The sequence below is a fragment of the Rhamphochromis sp. 'chilingali' genome (assembly GCF_963969265.1).
Source record: "Rhamphochromis sp. 'chilingali' genome assembly, chromosome: 21".
Taxonomy (NCBI): Eukaryota; Metazoa; Chordata; class Actinopteri; order Cichliformes; family Cichlidae; genus Rhamphochromis; species Rhamphochromis sp. 'chilingali'.
In genome coordinates, this window is record NC_137949.1 from 3122145 (window position 1) to 3144298 (window position 22154).

At 41.0% G+C, this 22154-nt stretch overlaps 1 protein-coding gene across 3 annotated transcripts in view; it reads left to right on the plus strand.

The window, feature by feature from the left end:
* The window catches only part of clmna (calmin a), a 37551-nt gene extending 17665 nt beyond the window's left edge, over positions 1 to 19886 (plus strand). The window contains exons 2-13 of one of the 3 annotated variants that reach the window (XM_080871659.1): positions 3164 to 3225; positions 7230 to 7325; positions 7431 to 7514; positions 7593 to 7685; positions 8408 to 8604; positions 9062 to 9255; positions 10825 to 10907; positions 11011 to 13158; positions 13582 to 13763; positions 14493 to 14577; positions 14665 to 14717; positions 17024 to 19886. In XM_080871659.1, coding sequence (XP_080727785.1) covers positions 3164 to 3225; positions 7230 to 7325; positions 7431 to 7514; positions 7593 to 7685; positions 8408 to 8604; positions 9062 to 9255; positions 10825 to 10907; positions 11011 to 13158; positions 13582 to 13763; positions 14493 to 14577; positions 14665 to 14717; positions 17024 to 17141 — 3395 coding nt within the window. In that variant the 3' untranslated portion in view covers positions 17142 to 19886. Of the gene's footprint in view, positions 1 to 3163; positions 3226 to 7229; positions 7326 to 7430; positions 7515 to 7592; positions 7686 to 8407; positions 8605 to 9061; positions 9256 to 10824; positions 10908 to 11010; positions 13159 to 13581; positions 13764 to 14489; positions 14578 to 14664; positions 14718 to 17023 lie in introns of all 3 variants that reach the window. The other 2 variants (XM_080871660.1, XM_080871658.1) reach the window with 2 other exon arrangements.
* The last annotated feature ends 2268 nt before the right edge of the window (positions 19887 to 22154 follow it).

Below are 22154 nucleotides of genomic sequence, written 5' to 3' on the forward strand. Positions count from 1 at the left end.
CCGTTCTTCGTACCTCGCTAAGTAGGTTAGCTGGATTTGATTGTTGACGATTTCGCGTGATCTTGGATCGTTCGGTTCCCCGAAGCTCATCCGGGACTTGCTGCCATAGCAACAGAGCCGTAAGCGTAAACCTGCTCGGGAGCAGGTTCACTTTATGTAAACAGGATTAGATCGCGGCCACGCAGGTATGTCTGCTTCATTTATACGAAAGCAACAGCGATATTCCACCACTGTTTCACCATAAATAAATATTATCAATGTAACTAAAGATAATGCAGCACTTGATCCTTTTATTGATTTCATACAGATACATACAGGTCATTTCCTAAAAAAGGGAAATGTACTATTAACATTCTATTACATGTATGTGATTATTACAGATGTAATTCATATTTCAGAGTAGTAATTGGAAATTACTTCGTGTAATCAAGATGGGAGACCACGGCTATAAAAGCGAAGGTGGATTTGGGAAGTCTGTCGCAGTCATATCCTGTCCGTTTACGCGAGCAGCCCATTGCGGAAGGTGCAAGATTGATAAGGAGAGTCCTCAGAATCCATATTGCGGGACAGCGACAGTGTGCTCATAGAGAGATATCGATATTCCCGTGAGGGTATTATTTACTTAACCAACTTGTTGACGAGGGGGTGCAGGACCACCACCTGTCTTTTTGTGCTCTGCCCTTTTCTTGGTTGCTGTTATGAACAAACAAACAGAGTATTCCAGGGTCTCTTTCCAAGAGACGAAAAGCAATATAAGTGATAAATATTACCATTCTGTAGAATATTCTTATATTTCCCTTTTACTTGTTCCCATGTTCTAGTGGGTCCTGTTGTGGCTCTAATGTGTAAGGGGATATAATATAACATAATATAATGTAATATAATATTGGATAATATAGTGTAATATAATAAATTTACCCTACCGCCTACTGGTGTTGGCCAGAGGGGCCGATGGCGCGATATGGCAGCCTGGCTTCTGTCAGTCTGCCCCAGGGCAGCTGTGGCTACAACCGTAGCTGCCTCCACCAGTGTGTGAATGTGAGAGTGACTGAATAGTGGCATTGTAAAGCGCTTTGGGTGCCTTGGAAAGCGCTATATCAATCCACTCCATTATTATTGTTATTATTAAATTACTTACGAGTTTAATTTGTCAGCAACTTTCTGCCAGCCCTCGCTCCTTGCTTTTGCAGCCTTTGCAGTGTTCCCTTGCGTTCTGATTAAACTCTGAAACTCCCGAAATCCCTCACTCAAGAGTTCTTGCTCTGCTGCCGAAAAATACCGAGCGCTCTCCTTCGACATTTTCGCCGACCAATCAGAGGGTTGCCGATCAATGTTTCTACTATCGATGCGTAGCCCCTTTTACGACACCCAGTGATCTCACATTACTTCATCCAGCTGTACTGATCGTCAACAGCAGGTGTGTTCGGGGAACCGGATTAGCGAGCTCACGGTTAGCGCGATGGTTTGGTCTTGGATGTGTCATTTGATCTTGGATGTAGTAAGCGACGTACGAAGAACGGGCCCCAGGTGTAATATCTGACACACTGCTCTGGTCCCTGTTAGGAAATGAATGCTGAACTGTGGCAAGTGGCTGATGTTTTAATGAAACATTAAGTCAGTGTCTTGCATACCTAACAGTGTATCCTTTTTAGAAGTGGGAAGTAAGTAATTCTTTTTTAATAGGAACTTAGTGAAGCTCAATTAAAAATAGTCAACAAGAGTGGCATCAGTGTTTGAGGATATGACTGCTGAAAGCAGAGAGACCCATAAAAAGGCTTAGCATCACAAGATGAAATAGAATTGGTACTGAAACTATTTCATCATTGTGGGAATAGTTAGGACCTAACTAGAAGTATGTACTTTGAACCCTTGATCATCGAGTACGGTGGGATTCAGTCTGTAGCACTGGCTACTCTATAATTGTTTTAGAGCATACTCTTCAGTTCATCTGGCTCATCTTTCCTCAGGCTTTTTCCCGTCATGCTTTTTCGGTTTTCTCACCTAACGCCACCCCCTTCTTCTGTCTGCTGTGACAAAAGCCTCAGCTACACCCCCTAAATACCAAAACTGGCACTCTCTGAGAACAGTGAGGTAAATCCTCTGCTGGAAGGCATTCCCTTTGAGGAAACACTGCTGAGGTTCACTTTACTGGACACATTGACAAGATGTATCAGCATTCTACATGTTACTCCTCTGATACAGAGGTGCAGCTGATATTGATTTTTGCTTTAAGGTGACCTGTCATCAAACTGCACTGTGATGATGATGATGATGAAACATTCAGCATTACTGCAACTGTATAAGCTCTCGTTACCCTTGTCTGCAGCGTTTGCTTCAGTACCTGACCCATTCTGAACATGGAAATAAATAACAGCTGACTTTGCTGCCATGGCAACCCCTCCGGTCCGCTCTCTAGTTGTTTCCCTCCATACATCCACTCTCTATGTTGCAACTTCTGCCTCTCTAGTATTGGTAAAGGATATTAACAGGAAAAAATAATAATTGTAATTCATCTGACCAACTAGAGTTTCCGCTAGTTGGTCATTAGCTCAGCGGTCCACCTGGCCTGAGGTGAACCAGACAAATATTACTGGTGTATCTGTATTCTGTATATCATTGGTGTATTTGTAGTTTATTAGTGGACAGATAACAGAGTTTACAGGCATGACTACTGGAAGTAGTCAGAGAGCACATGTGACACACTGACTGATAATAGGACCAAATCCGCTGCCAAGCAGGGGAGTTTACATGTTCTCCCGTTGTGGGTTCTTTGCAGATCCTCCAGCTTCTTCACACACTCCAAAGCCATCCTTGTTAGGCTTGTTGGTGATTCTGAATTTGCCATAGGTTTTATTGTGAGTGTGAATGGTTGCCTGTCTCTGTGTTGGTTGTGCGATAAAGTGGCAACCTGTCCAGGGTGTACCCCGCTTCTCATATCGTGACAGCTGGGATGGGCTCCAACCCTAATTAAATTGTTCTTTTTATGAGACAATAACGTTTGGAGCATACTCTCTAAATACTACTTTCCATGCATTGTGACTGAACAACATTATGTCACAATGCAATGCATTGTTTTGAATAGTAACCGCAGTAGACCTACGTGTGCTGTCTTCTTTGATAAAGTAACTCTCAAATCCTTTTTTCTTGTTTTTCTGTGTTACAGTTGAAAGGGAACTGGTTCAGAAGAGGACCTTCACCCGTTGGATAAACCTCCACCTAGAAAAGGTTTGTGCAGAGCATCAGGATGTTATCACTGCAGAACATTCACAGGACTAGAAACATAAATCATGCTCAGTTACTGCAGTTGCTACTCTTTAATCTAACTGCGGTTAAGCAGAGAAACCCGCTCATACACATGGTAGGACACACAAGATGGATATAAATGGGGACAGCCACTCTGAATTATGTATGTGGTTGTGTGAAACTGCCTGTGTGTGACATTAAACTTTCATTTGGTTTTCTACTGTTGATCCAATCTACTGTTAATCTATTCCCCAGACATACTCTGTTTCTAGAGACTGATTATGATTCTGTGGAGTCTGTGCTTTTCTACTCTGGAGCTTCTGTTTTGCTTTTGTTGGCAGTTCTAATCAGGGGTGAGTCAGAGTTAGCTGTGAGTTGGAGTGTCTGATCAAGGCTTTTGTTTTGCCTCACACAATGAGCCTCTCTTCTCTTATTCACTCTTTGGCCATGTGTCAAATTTCTGACCCACTAATTGACAATCATGCGTTTGTCTGCTGTCAACTTGGAAAGTTGATTCCCCCACCCTCTGACCCCTCCACCACACAACATGCAAACCATGTTCAGATTGGTTCACAAATCCCTGAGTTGTTTTTTAATTGTTATGACAACAGAGCTAAGTGTTGGCTCATGCAGACTGATTTTAACGATAAGCCTGTGCTTGCACTTGCTGCCGTTGGCCTACGTACCATGTCTTTAAGCAGGTAACAATTAAACCAAGACTTCAAAACCCATCATTTGACCCAGCTGTCTTAGCTAATTATAGGCCAATCTCCAACCTTCCTTTCATCTCAAAAAAGAGTAGTTGTCAAACAGCTAACAGATCATCCGCAGAGGAATGGCTTATTAGAAATTTTGAGAAAATAACTCGAAATTTCGAGAAATATAACTCAAAATTTCGAGTTACTTTTCTCAAAATTTCGAGTTAGCTCTGCCAATCAAAAATATACGTGAATGAGGTCGCTTTCTTGTTACCCGGAAGCATATGGCGCAGAGGAACGCGCACTCAAAAACGGATCCCAACAAATTGGCGCTTTCGCGAGTACGTTTACTGATAGTAACACCATGTGATTCAGCTAATAACACAGGGATTTCATCATTTGTGAAGCCAGGCTGAAAACACGCAGCAATCTGTGCATTCACGACTGGATGTAATAACGGTAGCTTAGCTGTAGCATTTGTAGCTGAGGGCTTCAGCTTCCGGGTAACAAGGAAATGACGTCATTCACGTAGATTACTGATTGGCAGCGCTAACTCAAAATTTCGAGTTGCTTTTCTCAAAGTTTTGAGTTAATAAATCGAAATTTCGAGTTACTTTCTCGAAATTTCGACATATTAACTTGAAATTTCGAGAAAATAACTTGAAATTTCGAGAAAATAACTCGAAATTTCGAGAAAATAACTCGAAATTTTGAGTTATGGATCTTTTTTTTTTTTTTTTTTTTTTTTTTATTAGTGGGGGAAACGGGCTTCCATACAAAGGGGTGGGATTAAATAAGTGTTTACTTCTTCCTACTCCCTTTCAACATGTAAATTAATCAGAACGGTTTTTTTTGTATGTAATTTGTATAGTATTTTTTTTCTTTCTTATTTTATTGTTATTATATTATTATTATATTGTTCACATGTTGAAATAAATTACCAATCAATCAATGTTGAATTGTCTCGCAGCTGCTCTATTCCCATGTTGTTGCAGTATGTTAATGACTAACCTCGTATTGTGGATGGATGATCTCAGTTGTTCTCCTGACTGAAGTTTGGTCTGTTTACGGCATCCTGTCATGCAATTACATTTGTCCCTGACCACCAGAAACCTTCACGTTAACTTTTATCGAGTATCAAGTTAGCGTTCATCCTTCAGCTTCACTGTGCTAATGTTATGCTAACGTAGCTGTTTTACTAGTGATCACGTAGGACATCATTATGTACCAGCTAGTCCAACTTCAGTAACCCTAAAAAAGTCGCTGCTGTTCAGTTTTCTGTTTTCATTTATGTTGGAAGTGATAGCAGAGCTGTACGTTTTAATTTTTTCAGAAATCTCTCAGTCAGAACATGCTATATCATGTTTAGGTGGAAACTAGCGAGCTAACTTCCTGCTAACTTCTAACTCCGTTGAATTTAATAAATTCATGGATGCCTGGATGTTAAACTTAATTGTTACACCTGGTAAAGCAGCAACGCTGATCATTTTATTACAGATGAAAGGATTTAGACAGTTTTTAACTCTTAGTGATGCCGCAGTGTTCGTTTGACATTGGGTCCAAAACTCCATCTGCTTCAGGTCCCAGATTACTCTGCGAGGCTCCTCACTACGGCAGCCATAATGCTCCGACAATCCATCAAGCGGTGCGGTTTCATAGCTTACCAAAGTCGTACTAAAACATTTCTTGACAGATTTGTGCACGCTGTGTACCACATAAAATCGGTTCGAGGTCAGTAAGCACAACCGGAATTCATACAGAAGGCACACTGTCGATTTTTGAGAAAATTAAAGGATTTTAAGTGTGACTTATAGTGTGTAAAATATGTTATACAGAAGAAAAGAATATATCGTGATATATATCGTTACCGCACATGCTTCATATTATACCGTGATATGGATTTTAGGCCATATCACCCAGCCCTAACTCAAAGCATCCGTTTAAAACATTAACATTAATTAAAGTGTACAGCAGTGAACCTTTGATTTTTCACAAAGCTCTTATAGTTTGCTGCACAGCTGATGACAGGAAATGTTACACAGTTTCTACAATCTTTCAATGCCCAACCTTCATCAGCTTGTTGCCAACCGGAGATTTCAGTGATTTAAGACAGTATTAATGTTGTTTTTGCTCTGTGCTGCTCAGCTTGAAGCGTAATGATCTATTACAGTTTAGATCTTGTTAATTCCCATCACAGGTCATGTTAAACTAAACTCTTCAACTTCTTGAAATTGAGCCTTTATGCTAACATTTTCTGTTTACTTTATTAAATATCAGATTTCATTCAGATTTAAATGATGTAGGTGTAATGATGTAAAGTAGGTTTGTACAACCCAATCTACAACAAAATGAGATGTTTTAATAACTGTAAATAAAAAAGAATGCCACATTTCATTTCAAACTTTTGGTCACACGTTCCCCCAAAAATGCCCATATTCTCAGACCACGTGGAAGAACATACCAGAGTCATCCAGATATGCTACATAATTTTTCACACCAGACTGCACAGTGTTCATCAGCCTTTGAAAAGTGGCTGGGACATTTTTTCAACTTAAAAGATTTGGCAGTGTATTATACAAACCCATCTTCCAACATCCGATGACCGATCCGTGCTGGGTTAATGCAGTATACGTGCTGGATGATGGGTTTGTGGTCACCACTCTCTATGTAATGCTCAAGAACTGTGGCTAAGACAGCAGACTCTAGATGTTTTCAAAATTTTGGTATTCTCATTTTTTTAACATGTTGACTTTCCAAAAATGGGACTTTTTGTTCCTGTCAAGTCTTTGAATTGAATAGTCTATGTCATTGACAAAACGGTTTGCAGGACTGAGTCAGTGTGGCTAACAACCAAAGCCAAGACATTAAATTATTCCTTTAGCTGAGAGATCTTCATTCTTAAACTGTTGAGGTGGGGCAATGAAGTTATTGAAGTTCTGGTTTCTATCAGGAGAAACCAGAACTTCATGATATACAAATGCATAAACACAGTCAGGGCTGGAATTCAAAATGTATTATTTATATATACTATTTTTTTGATTAAATATGATGCTGTTTTTATCTGCATTTTACCCAGTGTCTCAACTTTTTGCTTGGATGATTGTCTATGACATTAACAGAAACAAGAATCTGCATCTGTACTGCCAATTATCAGCTTTAGTAATTCCTAAAAAGGAAAACAATTGATCATGATCATTTCTGTAAATGGTAATAGACTCTTTTCCTTTCTCCATGTCTATTGTTAAAGAAAGCCCTCTTTTCTCCTCATTCTTGTTTGTCCATCCACAGTGTGACCCACCCATAGAGGTCCATGACCTCTTTCAGGACATCCGGGATGGGCGCATCCTCATGGCCCTGCTGGAGGAACTCTCTGGCTGTAAACTGGTCAGCCTGTAACACTGACTTTTAAGTGCTAGATTGGTTTTGCACTACTTGCTTTGCCAAGTGTTGTTGCTGTTTTATAGGATACTTAATTGTACTTTTTCCCAGCTTCATGGGTTCAGGAAGTCCTCCCATCGTATTTTCCGACTGAATAACATCGCCAAGGTCCTGTCTTTTCTTGAGGAGAGAAATGTGAGTATGACAGTTAAGCAGTGGTTAAATTGCTGGATGAAATGCAGAACTGTGAGGACATACACGCTCTGTCAACAGGTAAAGCTGGTCAGTATCGATGCAGTTGACATTGCAGATGGAAATTCCTCCATCATCTTGGGACTCATTTGGAACATCATTCTCTTCTTTCAGGTAATTGCATTTTTTGTCTTGAAGCTTCTTCATCAAAATCCTCTCTCACTTCTCTAAGAAGAGGATGCTAGTACAAAACGGTGTATTTTTCATAAGCTTTGCACTTCCTTTCTCTAAAAGGGAAAGAAAGCTCTTCTCCTCTATTCTAGAGTCAGATCTAGGCGAGGTTAGCTATTGGCTAAACTATACCTTTTTCTTTTGTTAACTTCCAATGCAAATCTTTGTTTAACACAAACTGTAATATAAGATTTGTGTAGCTTAAAATTTGGCATTTTATAGCAAAGCCAACAATGTATTGACAGCAGAAGTTATTTTTTGCTTTGGCATCAGTGCTTTGACAAAGAAACTTTTGCTCATCACTGTTAAGTAGATGGGCCTCAAAGCGTGGTAGCTATGATCACTCAGCTAATCAGCTGCTATCAGGGGTGAAGAGGCAAATGTTACCCATCTTGTCAAATGTTCAGTCACAGCTGTTTTCTTATTCTGAGTAACTCTGACAGTGTAAACTGAACTAAAGGTGAAAAGCTCCACAGATTCTCCACTAAACGAATTCTCAGTTTTATTCTTTCACAATCTGTTTAAGGGTAACAATTTCATCCAATGGTTACTATAGTAACCATGATGTAATGAGTCAATAGATATGAGGACTTTATCTGTTTAATGCCTAAATGTTGAAATGAGTAGTAAAGTAGCTCAGCTAACTCAGCTCTTCCACCACCCAGATTAAGGAACTGACTGGGAACATCAGGAGCCAGTTCCCCTCCTCTTCCAGCCTTTCATCCATTCCCACCAGCTCTGACTCTGACACATCCTACAGCAGCACGCCATTGGACGACAGGCAGTCAGCATCCACAGCCGTGCGAGAACAGAGCAGGGCCATTAAGAAGTTACTGCAGTGGGTACAGAAGCGAACACGCAAGTGAGTTGGAGCTGCCGTTTCCATTATATGGAAATATGTTACATGCATTATACAATTACATAGTTTGTGTCCTTTTTGGAAAAGCAGTAATTCTTTGTATCTGTTTGTGTTTGATCCAGTTAGTTCTTTGTGGTCCCTCTATATTCTGCTTTTCTCTTGCCTTTTTACCCTCACTGCCCAACTGGTTGAGGCAGATGGTTACCCCTCTAGAGCCTGGTCCTGCCGAAGGTGTTGTCCTGTGAAAAGGACGCCCTTCCCTCCCATTGTCACCAAGTGCTTACTCATCGGGCATCGTCTGATGTTTGGGGTTCCCTCTTTGGTTATGCAGGTTTTTTCGCTTTCAATGGAAAGTGCCATGAGATGATCAATGTAGTGTTTGTTTTTGTTTGTTTGGGGTTTTTTTGGTGGTGTTCCTGGACTGGCCCTTTCCACAGACTATTTCTTATTTTTGTTACAGGTATGGTGTAGCAGTGCAGGACTTTAGTAAAAGCTGGATCAGTGGTCTGGCTTTCCTGGCTGTTATTAAGTCCATTGACTCCAGCTTGGTAGACATGAGGAAAGCCCTACTGAGAAGTTCCAGAGAAAATCTAGAGGATGCCTTCAGAATCGCCCACTACAGCCTGGGTATACCGCGCCTTCTGGAACCTGAAGGTAACAAGACAACAGCTACTTTTACTTAACAGCCTAATCACTACTCTAGTGACTGAAACTGTAATTCATCTATTTTACAGATGACGTGATAAAAGAGAGCTCAAGAACAGTGACAATAGTAGTTGAGTGTATCTCATCAGCATATTTTTGTAATGTGTGAGTAATTTCTTGAGATTAAAATGCAACAGTAAGAAAACCTTCGTTAAGAGTCAGAATCTAGTCAGAATCAGCTTTTCTGAGGATAGCCGACTGCTTTTGTGTATCAGAATGAATAGCCTTCAGAGATGCTGCTTTTAAGGGGGCGAAGTTTTACATTCTACTTTGTAAGGAATGCAGCAGTGACCTTTTATATTTGTGAGAAGAAAATGACCCAGTGGTTATATGATAACGTAAACTCCCATTAACAGGAAGAAAATACATTTTACTCAGCACCAGAGAACAAATGGACCATAAATATAAAAATACATGCACTGTGTATACGACACATTGCTTAACTGTAACTTCCTGTAGTCTTTTGTGTTTCCCATGCTACACCACCACATATGCTCCCATCTGTCCTCCATAGGCAGACTGCTGCCACTAGAAACTTTTATCTGAAGTGTTTGCAAACAGTGTTACACACAGTATTCTATAAATATGTTTTACATTAGCTCGGCTGATAACGTAATTCTTGATTTAGCAGACACTGAGATTCAGATGGATTATTTGCTAACAAAGAATGAGAAATCCTTTTTGTTGTACACGTGATAGACTGAAGGATTTGACGGGGAATATCGACCATCATTTGAAAAAATCAAAGCTGTTAAATTTAGCGTAGTGTCATTTATTTTTACCACATATAAAAAATGCTGTTACACTACACAGTAGCCCTTTGAGACAGTCTTCACTGAGTTAATAAAGTAATGGTAGTTCCTTTTTACACAGAGCTGCAGTGCCTATGCTGTATTTGTCCTGGTCTAGTATGCAAGAGACAGTAAAAACCAGACAGCCTGTAGATTTCCCCATTATTATGAGTGGAAATATAGAACCTTTCAAGGTAATCCTCTCGTGCATCTCTGGGCTGTCTTCAATTGGCTGCTTTGTTTTTAAGATCAGTCCGTGGAAGTTCCATTGTATTTGTACTTGTAATGAATGCTTTGGTGCTCCTGTAAAGCAGTCATTCGATGCTCCTGGTCTCAGTCTCTTGCCTGGCACACAACTGTCAGAGTTAGTAAGATCACATTCTTCCAGTGAAAACTGCTGGAAACCTAACTTTCATCCCCAGTGACGAGGTAGAGATTTTGCCACAGACAGGAAACTGGTCAGAGTCTCCTAAGACCCTCCAAACAGAGCAGCTGCACTGGAAGCTGTGTAGGCATGCCCAAGGAGATTATGTTGAACAGGAGCCTTACCTAATTTAAGTTGGACACGGCTTTTTGATTTTCATAAGCCTGTTCCTGGATTGTCTTTTGGGCACATCTTGGACATAGGATCATACCATAATAACAATAATAATAATAAAAAGGCATGTTTACATTTAGTTACTTTCTTTCACTCTTGTTCTCTCTCAATTTTGCTTTATTTGCTCAGATGTGTCTATCAATGCACCAGATGAGCAGTCTATCATTACATATGTGTCTCAGTTCCTGGAGCACTTCCCTGGTATCGAAGAGGTATGAAAGATCCCTTACCTAGACAAAATCAGTGAATTGGAATTGAATTGTATTTTGACTAAGCAGTCATTTGAAAACTGATATTTCCCTGTTCCCGTCTCAGCCAGAGGAGCCCTGCCAGTTAATTGAACGAAGTGTCTCTATGGGCCGACTCAACTTCAGTGACTCTGACCACATGAGTAAAGGTACTCACCGAAGCAGAATAAGGGAGAGGTCCTATATGTTTCAGAAGGACTGTGCCCAACCCCCACCCAAAATCTTAATTTCCTCTGTATCGGAAGACAGAAGCATGATGCCACCTTCCTTCAGGGTTACGGCAACTCGATCGTGGTCCAGCGATGACATTTTGACAGATTCGCCCCACACAGATGACCCCATAAAACCGGTGGAAGAAATCTTAACCAACAATGATGACCCACAGCTGTCTTATACTCACTCGCCCACCGGCTCATCAGTACCCGAGTCTGTAAACACAGAGTCAGTAATGGATGACTCTGCAATCAGCTCACCGGACTCTTGGGTGGAGAGTGAGCTTGCCGTGGCAGGGGAGAAGGATGGTGAGAGCCAAAGTTGCTTGTGTGATATTGGAACAGCTTGGGATGTGTACCGTGCGACTCCTGTGGAAGTAACTGCTATTGATGAAGGATTTATCCCATCCATAGAAGAAAGAGCCGCTGATGAGCAGTCACTGAGTGAGTGTTGTGTTGATGAAGGGATTTACTCTTTGAGCTCACTGGAGAGCATGCAGGACAGATTCCAGGGGCATGCTAAGAAAAGGGAAGTGCGAGTAGCTGAAGTGGAAGATTCAAAACTTGAAAGAAGCAACAAGGACTTGGAAACGGAGCAGGTACCTGAGCAGATCAATACTGAGGTTATAACACAGCTAGAGTCTGAGTCCCTAAAAGAGAAGGAGCAAGAATCTTCAGCTGAAGTGAGCGACTTTGGTGCTGAAGATATCCTTGAACCTCAAATACTGAGCTCCAACACATCCAGCGACTATTGTGAAGAATCTGTGAAAGAGAATATTATAGAAGACGGTACTCACAGAGATGAGAAATGTGTGAAGAAATCTGTGGATGCACAGAACCACAAAGGAGAAACTAACAGTCAAAGTGAATTTCTGCAAGACATAAATGTCTCTGAGGAGGTTGAATTGGAAACTGAATGTCATAAAACAGACTGCTGTGGTTCTTTAGAGAACAAAAAAGAACCAGAAATGTTAAAGGGCAGGAATGAAGTACTTGTAGAAACACAAGATGAAGCAAGTGAAGGACTTTTAAAAGACAGCCAAGACTCTCAGGACACAAATAATTCTGTACAAATTACTAAAGCTTTAGACAACACCTCTTCTACCAACACAGAGGAAGTATTAACAACAAGTCAGGATCCAAGCATAGGCATGAATATTCCTTCCATCTCTATTGTCAGTGTGCCAGAAGAACAGGATGAACACGGTACTGATGATGAAAATCTCAGCCAGCCATTGGTGTTTGTAAGCGAGGTGACCGACATGTGTGTCAACAGTACTGCAAACCCAGGTGAAAAAAGCTCTACCTCCAATAAAGACGATGAAATTATTGCTGAGGGTCTGTTTGAAAATGCTAAAGCCACATCTTCAGGAGAATTAATGGATCCAGAAAATCAGCATTTAATTGATATAAATGAACACAATCTATCATCAAATGAATACGTGCAAGGTCAGATTGAAATAAGTGAAGATGGTGATAAATGCAAGCCTCCTCTTGATGATTCTCAGGGAGAAACTAACTTTTCTACAGAGGCTGAAACTCATATAGTGGATATTGAGCATGCTGTAAATTCCACTGATCCACCTGATGGACATGAGAGCAAACTAGCTGACACCTTTTGTAGCAGCGACATAGCCAACACACAGCTTAGTACACTGGATCCATTCAACACCGAACCAAGTGATGAGATAGGGACGTTGCGCTCTGAACCAGCTACCCTGTCCAGAAACATGGACGTTTTGTTTTACACGGACTTTGATCGAGGTTCTCCAACAGAGGATCTGGTTGGTGACCCTGTTGAGCCCATGGATCTGTTCTACCCTGACAAAGAAGAGCTCATGTTTACAGACCAACCTGACACTGAAGCACAAACCTGGCCCTCTGTTTTGAGTGTCTCTGCTCTGCAGCCAGCACCACCTTCAGACATTTTACCAGATGACCAACAATTCGATCCGCTGGGTGAAGACTTCAGGGAAGTGGACTTGATAGAGGAGCACGATGAGGTAAATGTGAACCTGTTTCACTTTCTTGGGGCTTAAAGGTCAGTAACACTGTTGCGTTGCGAGTTTTCAGGAGCATTTCTGTTGTCATTTTGTCTTTTCTCTTGCTATTGCTCTTAAGGTATGTACCGCTACACAACTCGTCATTGTCTCTAGCCTTCAAAATGTGAAACACATGAGTTCTGCTGACTTTATATTGACCATGTCTCATATTTCGATAGTGGAAAAGTTATTTCGCTGTATTTAGCATTTTATCACCTAGCCCTGCCTTCAGCTTGTTTGGCAAGTTTCTCAGAGACATTACTGATACATTAAGTGGTTGATGATTTTCACACAATGAGCAGGACAGAAGCAATGATATGTTGAAGTGTGACGTTTTTTTCTGTACTTTTTATTCTGTTAAAATATCTCTTTTTATCCTATTAGGTGATCACAAAGACCACCCAAGAGACAAAGAATGTATTTGGATCCCAGCAGCACTGCTTGTTGCCTGGAGTGAAGCTATGTAAGCCCTTAGGAGATGCTGATGTTCTAGCAGACAGGAGGGATCCCAGTGAGGCTGAGCAACAGAAGCCAGTCTCTGCCAGGGAAAACACAGAGCCTGTGAGGTAGGCTTTCTATTCTTAGTGTACACTGAGAAGCACACTTTACCCAGGGGGAAAGCAATGTTGTGGCAAATGATGGGATTCTTCTGACCCAGCCTTTCAGTTAGACATTTCTATAAATGTCCTGAAAAGTGGAGGCTGTAGGAAATTAAAGGAAGGCAGTATGAGACAGACAAGACTGTGACTTGAGAATTAAAGACATTAAAGTGAAACACTTTCTTCTGTGCTTTCTAGCTAACATTCACACACATTTATCAGAGTATGAATGTGTTGGGGTTAGTATCTTGCCCAAGGATATTTGGCCTGCAGACTAGGGGGTGCCAGGAATTGAACCACCAACTTTACCTATCAGCAGATGACCTGCTCTACCTCCTGAGCTACAGCCACAGCTGGACCAATCTCACTTTTTAAAAATACATAGCAGAAAATAAAGGGAATAAATAAAGGATCTTTTTTAATGTTTAAAGCCTTTTTATATTCTTCAGTTCTGCCTGACCCTTAAGTATTAGTAGAATCAGAGCTTGGTCCTGTCTGGTTCTTTGTTTTGTTTTAGTGTTTTCACTGTAAACCTGAAGTTTCTTGAGCCAGAATGTTGGAGCAGCTTAGTGTTGCTTTCATGCCAGTACTTATTCTGTGATTCCAGAGGCTTGAAAAAGTAATTGTTTTTGTTATTTCCTGGCTTTACTGTCTCCTGTTGAGAATGAAAGTGATAGATTTTTGTTTCGTCAGGAGCAGTGGAGGTTCCAGCAGACAAGGTGAAAGCCATATCCCACCAGTTCTCCGTCACAGAAAGGGGGCTCATTGCCCCGAGTCAGTGGTGAGTTTGATGCTCCTTTCCCTCCCACAGAGATGTTAAAACAATGAGTACCACTGTATATTGAGAGTGCGACTGGCATTTTCACAGGACAGTCGGAGAGCTGTAACTACAAAAGCTGACCGTGATGACTTTGATTTTTGGTAAGAGCATTTCCTTCCCTGATTTACAGTCAGGTCCATAAATATTAGGACATCGACACGATTCTAACGTTTTTGGCTCCATACACCACCACAATGGATTCCAAATGAAACGAACAAGATGTGCTTTAACTGCAGACTGTCAGCTTTTATTTGAGGGTGTTTACATCCAAATCAGGGGAACGGTGTTGGAATTACAACAGTTTGCATATGTGCTTTCCACTTGTTAAGGGACCAAAAGTAATGGGATAGAATAAGAACCATAAATCAAACTTTAATTTTTTAATACTTGGTTGCAGTCAGTCACAGCCTGAAGTCTGGAACACACAGACATCACCAGATGCTGGGTTTCATCCCTGCTGATGCTCTGCCAGGCCTCTACTGCAACTGTCTTCAGTTCCTGCTTGTTCTTGGGGCATTTTCCCTTCAGTTTTGTCTTTAGCAAATGAAATGCATGCTCAATCCGATTCAGGTCAGGTGATTGACTTGGCCATTGCAAAACAGTCCACTTCTTTCCCTTCAAAAACTCTTTGGTTGCTTTTGCAGTTTGCTTTGGGTCGTTGTCCATCTGCAATGTGAAGCACCGTCCAATGAGTTCTGAAGCATTTGTCTGAATATGAGCAGAAAATATTGCCCGAAACACTTCAGAATTCATCGTGCTGCTTTTGTCAGCAGTCACATCATCAGTAAATACAAGAGAACCAGTTCCACTGGCAGCCATACATGCCCACGCCATGACACTTCCACCACCATGCTTCACTGATGAGGTGGTATGCTTAGGATCATGAGCAGTTCCTTTCCGTCTCCATACTCTTCTCTTCCCATCACTCTGGTACAAGTTGATCTTGGTTTCATCTGTCCATAGGATGTTGTTCCAGAACTGTGACGGCTTTTTTAGATGTCATTTGACAAACTCTAATCTGGCCTTCCTGTTTTTGGGGCTCACCAAAGGTTTTACATCTTGTGGTGAACCCTCTGTATTCACACTGGTGGAGTCTTCTCTTGATTGTTGACTCTGACACACATACACCTACCTCCTGGAGAGTGTTCTTGATCTGACCAACTGTTGTGAGGGGTGTTTTCTTCACCAGGGAAAGGATTCTTTGATCATCCACCACAGTTGTTTTCCGTGGTCTTCCGGGTCTTTTGGTGTTTCTGAGCTCACCGGTGCGTTCCTTCTTTTTGAGACGCCTGATGTTTTTGCTATCTCTCTGATGGGTTTGTTTTGTTTTTTTCAGCCTAATGATGGCTTGCTTCACTGATAGTGACACCTCTTTGGATCTCATCTTGGCAGTTGACAGCAACAGGTTCCAAATGCAAACAGCACACTTGAAATGAACTCTGGACCTTTTATCTGCTCATTGTAATTGGGGTAATGAGGGAATAACACACACCTGGCCATCTAACAGCTGAAAAGCCAATTGTCCCATTACTTTTGGTCCCTTGAGAAGTGGGAGGCACATTTTCAAATGTAAATACCCTCAAATAAAAGCTGACAATCTGCAGTTAAAGCACATCTTGTTCGTTTCATTTGGAATCCATCGTGGTGGTGTATAGAGCCAAAAATGTTAGAATTGTGTCGATGTCCCAATATTTATGGACCTGACTGGAGTTGTTTGTAACACTCAAGCCTTTAACTGTGATGTAGGTTTACCGTGTTGCCAAGTTTGTAACAGTAGCTGCTGAATTGAAGTAACTTCAAATTATGTTTTTGTGAGCAAACAGCACTCGAGTTAGATTTATACGTGGCACAGGAAGGACGGACGTCTTCATTTCTCTGAAGCTTACAGATTAGCAGGAGAACCTACGTTTGGATGTACCTGTGAAGACTACACAGACTTCCTTTGAATGAAATCACAACGTAGCTGGTCCATGCAACTTGTTTTTGTAGTAAATATAACAAAAAATTACAACATGGTAAATGCTGAAATCTGTTGCTGTCAGAAAAATGTGATTTGTTACTGGACATGACTTTTGTAACACAGCAGACATCTTGTTGTAACAGACAGGAAGGCACATTCAAATTTCCGTTCCATCTGTGTGAGCTAATTCCAGCACGGCTGTAGTGTGCAGTCTGGTTCAGCATCATAGCTTTGCCTCAAATGTGGGTTTCTTCTATGTTAAATTGTCTGCAATGAAAACAGCTGCTTGAGTTAATATAGCGAGAATGTGCTGCAATACTGAAAATGTTATGAAGAGCACAAGTGTGTGAACTAGCCGAAGAGTGCAGCTCAACCACCAATTAAATCAAATGAGCTCAAACACTGTGCAAAGAGAAAGTAAAGTTGCACTTGTCTCTGTGTGTGTAGGTGGAGGGAGAACTGGGAGCTACGTGTGCTGCTGCTGCTATGGTTACTGCTCTACTGTTTCTGGGTGTTGCCTCAGATCGACCTGAAGACACTGCCCGACATGCTGCTGAACCGCTGAACGCATACACACGCGCACAAGCACAGCTTCTGAGCTATGAGGAAAAATAAAAAACTTTAGGTTTTTTAACATGCACATGCTCATACAGCCAACTGCCACCTTTTTATGAATCTACATTAAGTGAAGATATTTAAAACCTGTATAATTTAAAACTACAAGAGCTTGTTTTCTGTGTTTTGGTTTTTAGCTTCTAGTGTGGCTTAAGCAGTTTATGTGAGAGTGTAAAGGTCACTTGGGGAGGAAAAACATTGCAGTCTTTTTAGAAAAAGATCACACTTATATGAAAATGAAGTTAAAAATTTAAAGATCAAAATTTTACTGGTTTAAAATAAACAAACCAGATTCTGAAAAGGTTGGGACACTGTGTAAAATGTAAGAAAAACCTAAACAGAATTCTGTAATCAGACAAACCAAAATTTGAAATTAATTTTAAATTAATACATCTGCTAGAAGATTCTGGGGTAGCACTGGCGGTATAGTTTTTATGAGGCCTGCTGTCATCATGCACCCAACTGATTTTTAGATGAGGCTGGAATCCTAATTTGATTTGATATCTAAATTTAATTATTCACTTCTAACCTAAGAACAACAAAATGTAGGTGTAAAAAGTGAAGATAAAAATGTCAGATCTGAATCCATGATCTGTTTTGGATAAGTAGACTCTGACATGGTTTGCTGATCTGTTGCAGAGCCTATCATCTCAGCGATTAAGGTTCCGGGTTGACTCGACACTAATTTAGCTGCTTTTCAGTGTAAAATGTGTCTAGGCTCAGACGCTGAAATTCAGATACCAAAATGTTGTTTGACATAATTCAGAATAATAATGACTTAATCTGAGTCTGTGCACACAATGTAAATGTTCAGAACCTGCAGATAGTCCATGTTTAAGAACAACTCTAAAATATATATAATATAAAATATATAGTTTGAGTGTCAATGTCGTGATATGCTGTGCGGCAGGCAGGACCCTGGAGACAAAAGGATAAACTCAAAAGGATGTTTACTCCTGGATGTCACGGAGACAAAGCTGGGCTCAAGGCAGAAGTGCAAAACTAGGAGACAGCAGAGAAAACACAGAGCGTGGGAGCATGGACAACAAAACATGAACTGAAGAAAACTGAGATGACTGAATGGCAAAATAAGACAGGAAGTCATGAAAACACCTACACTGAGGGAACGGGGAAGGCTAAGAAGAATAAGTATAAACCGAATCACCAAAAGCAGAATGATAATAAAAGATAGACATTAATTGAAGCTTGTTTATTAAATTATAAACAAAAACCCAGAAACTTCAGGACATAATCCAAACATAATTACAAGAACGCTGAAAATATAGATTTTAAAAAAAATTAACTGAGGAAAAAGAACAACAAACTGAAAACACTGACTCCAGGAACCATGACACTTAAAGTCATCTCAGCCCCACCTAGTGTTCACACAAATTACATGCGCTCCAAGATCCAAATGTGACACGTTTTTCGTCAGTGTGACAGCTGACAATATTTCCAGTGTGCAACACACGGTAAATGTTTTCAGGAAATTTGCTGACAGCCTGACAGGATTATTGCCCAGGGTCAAAGACTTAGAAAGATGGTGAGTATAGATCTGACTTTGAGTTTGTTAACCCTGAGATGAGGGAAACTTTATTATCAACTCAGTTTTAGCTAAGCCTGCTTCCCAGAAGCTCAGTGTTCATACAAACTGCCATCAATTTCAAGATGAGCCAATATTTTTCTTAAAATAATTCCTAGTTTAAACCTTTAGTATAGTTTCAGTTTTTTTTAAAATTGTGAATAAAATATGGGTTTGTGAGATTTGCAAATCATTGCTTTCTGTTTTTAAACACATTTTGCACAGGAACCAAAAAAAGCTACATTTCAAAAACACATAGTATCTTTGAGTTTTACATGACTGCAAAAGATCCTGCAACTTTATTCTTGAAATTTTAGTGCACTCATATTAGTCTTAATATTAAAATAAATGTATTAACTTTCACAAAAAAGGGTTATAGATTAAAAGTTTTAATAGAAAAATAAAGGCTTTTTTGTTTTGTACAAATAAGTCCTATTTATAAAGGCTGAAGAAGAAAGCTGCAGTTGTGCAAGTAAAACTGTAACAACATCTATGTAGGTGTATGCTACAATGCATTTTTAAATACATTTATCAGACATTTGTTTTTAAGGCTTTATGCATTTCACATGTCGAATGTATCAAAACATTAGATACTATTTAAAAATCATTAAATTATTACATTAAAACACATCGTCCCCATACATTAATTGCGTTGTTGTAACCTGTCCTGCCTGCCACATCCACAGTTGGTGCATTGTAATGTACATCTCCACAGATGAGTCCATGCAATCAGAAAAACTTGACAGGCATGGAGATGTCCGCATGAACCCATGCACTCACTGTGTGAGAAAAATGTCACTTGAAGCAGATCCTGCTGCGTTAATGTGACCTTTTGTCCACCACTGCTATATAGACCTTGTCACATATTATTAGAAACCTTTATTCAGGTGTCAAGCTCCATAACAGCATCATGCTGTTTTGCATCATAGATGTGATGACCTTAATAAACATTGAAGGTTTTGAGTTACTAATATTTACAGTTAAGTTTTCATTTTAATTTGTAGTTGTAATTTATTTTTTTTCCTAATGAATTCTTCTCTATTGAAATGCCATTGTGTGATGAAAATGAACTTGTAATTTGACAAATTATAAATAATTATAAAAATGAAAGTGTGTTGGTAAAATCAAGCATATTTTCTCTCTCAAAAGGCTTTTTCTTTTCACATTTTCCCATGTAGAGATGCAGCTTTGTTCTTTAAATCCAAACCTCATCGTATGTTAGACAATTATGACTATTACTATTAATAACATCTTTAATCAGAAAATGGCACATTTCTTAAAATATTACATTCATATTTTTATTCAACTGTGGCCTTGATATTTTGTTGCATATGTGCTTACAAATGCACTATTATATTTTTGTGGTTCATCATAACTGTACAGTAGACTTGATTTGTACACAAAAATACATACTATGGATAACTGAATGCAAAATGTAAAGCCATCTAAACCTGATGAAGATTTTATGAAATAATGAGGGTGTTATCAAGAAGTTCTTCAAATCTGGTTCAAGAAGAAGGCGTGCTTGAAGGATATATGAGCTCAATTTAAACCAAAAAGGTTTGTTTTTTTATATATATATATATATATATATATAAAAAACACCCAGCACGCCCCTGCGGGCGGTTTATCCTTCAAGCTCGGGTCCTCTACCAGAGGCCTGGGAGCTTGAGGGTCCTGCGCAGTATCTTAGCTGTTCCCAGGACTGCGCTCTTCTGGACAGAGATCTCCGATGTTATTCCCGGGATCTGCTGGAGCCACTCGCCTAGCTTGGGAGTCACCGCACCTAGTGCTCCGATTACCACGGGGACCACCGTTACCTTCACCCTCCACATCCTCTCGAGCTCTTCTCTGAGCCCTTGGTATTTCTCCAGCTTCTCGTGTTCCTTCTTCCTGATATTGCTGTCATTCGGAACCGCTACATCGATCACTACGGCCGTCTTCTTCTGTTTGTCTACCACCACTATGTCCGGTTGGTTAGCCACCACCATTTTGTCTGTCTGTATCTGGAAGTCCCACAGGATCTTAGCTCGGTCATTCTCCACCACCCTTGGGGGCATCTCCCATTTTGACCTCGGGACTTCTAGGTTATACTCGGCACAGATGTTCCTGTACACTATGCCGGCCACTTGGTTATGGCGTTCCATGTATGCCTTGCCTGCTAGCATCTTGCACCCTGCTGTTATGTGCTGGATTGTCTCTGGGGCATCTTTACACAGCCTGCACCTGGGGTCTTGCCTGGTGTGATAGACCCCAGCCTCTATGGATCTTGTACTCAGAGCTTGTTCTTGTGCTGCCATGATTAGTGCCTCTGTGCTGTCTTTCAGTCCAGCTTTGTCCAGCCACTGGTAGGATTTCTGGATATCAGCCACCTCCTCTATCTGCCGGTGGTACATACCGTGCAGGGGCCTGTCCTTCCATGATGGTTCCTCGTCTCCCTCCTCTTTCTTGGGTTTCTGCTGCCTGAGGTATTCACTGAGCACTCGGTCAGTTGGGGCCATCTTCCCAATGTATTCTTGGATGTTCCTTGTCTCATCCTGGACTGTGGTGCTGACACTCACCAGTCCCCGGCCCCCTTCCTTCCGCTTAGCGTACAGCCTCAGGGTGCTGGACTTGGGGTGAAACCCTCCATGCATGGTCAGGAGCTTTCTTGTCTTTATGTCAGTGGCTTCTATCTCCTCCTTTGGCCAGCCTATTACCCCAGCAGGGTACCTGATCACGGGCAGGGCGTATGTGTTGATGGCCCGGATCTTGTTCTTACCATTCAGCTGACTCCTCAGGACTTGCCTGACCCTCTGCAGGTACTTGGTGGTTGCAGCCTTTCTAGCGGCCTCTTCATGGTTCCCATTTGCCTGCGGGATCCCCAGGTACTTGTAACTGTCCTCTATGTCTGCAATGTTGCCTTCTGGTAGTTCAATCCCCTCAGTTCTGACTACCTTCCCTCTCTTTGTTACCATCCGACTACACTTCTCCAGTCCGAACGACATTCCAATGTCATTGCTGTATAGCCTGGTAGTGTGGATCAGTGAATCGATGTCTCGTTCACTCTTGGCATACAGCTTGATGTCATCCATGTACAGGAGGTGGCTGACAACTGCTCCGTTCCGTAGTCGGTATCCGTAGCCAGTCTTGTTAATGATCTCACTGAGGGGGTTCAGGCCTATGCAGAACAGCAGTGGGGACAGAGCATCTCCTTGGTAGATCCCGCACTTGATGGTAACTTGTGCTATGGGCTTGGAGTTGGCCTCTAGTGTTGTACGCCACATCCCCATTGAGTTCCTGATGAAGGCTCTTAGGGTCCCATTGATCTTGTACAATTCTAGGCATTCCAGTATCCAGCTGTGGGGCATTGAGTCATAGGCCTTCTTGTAATCAATCCAG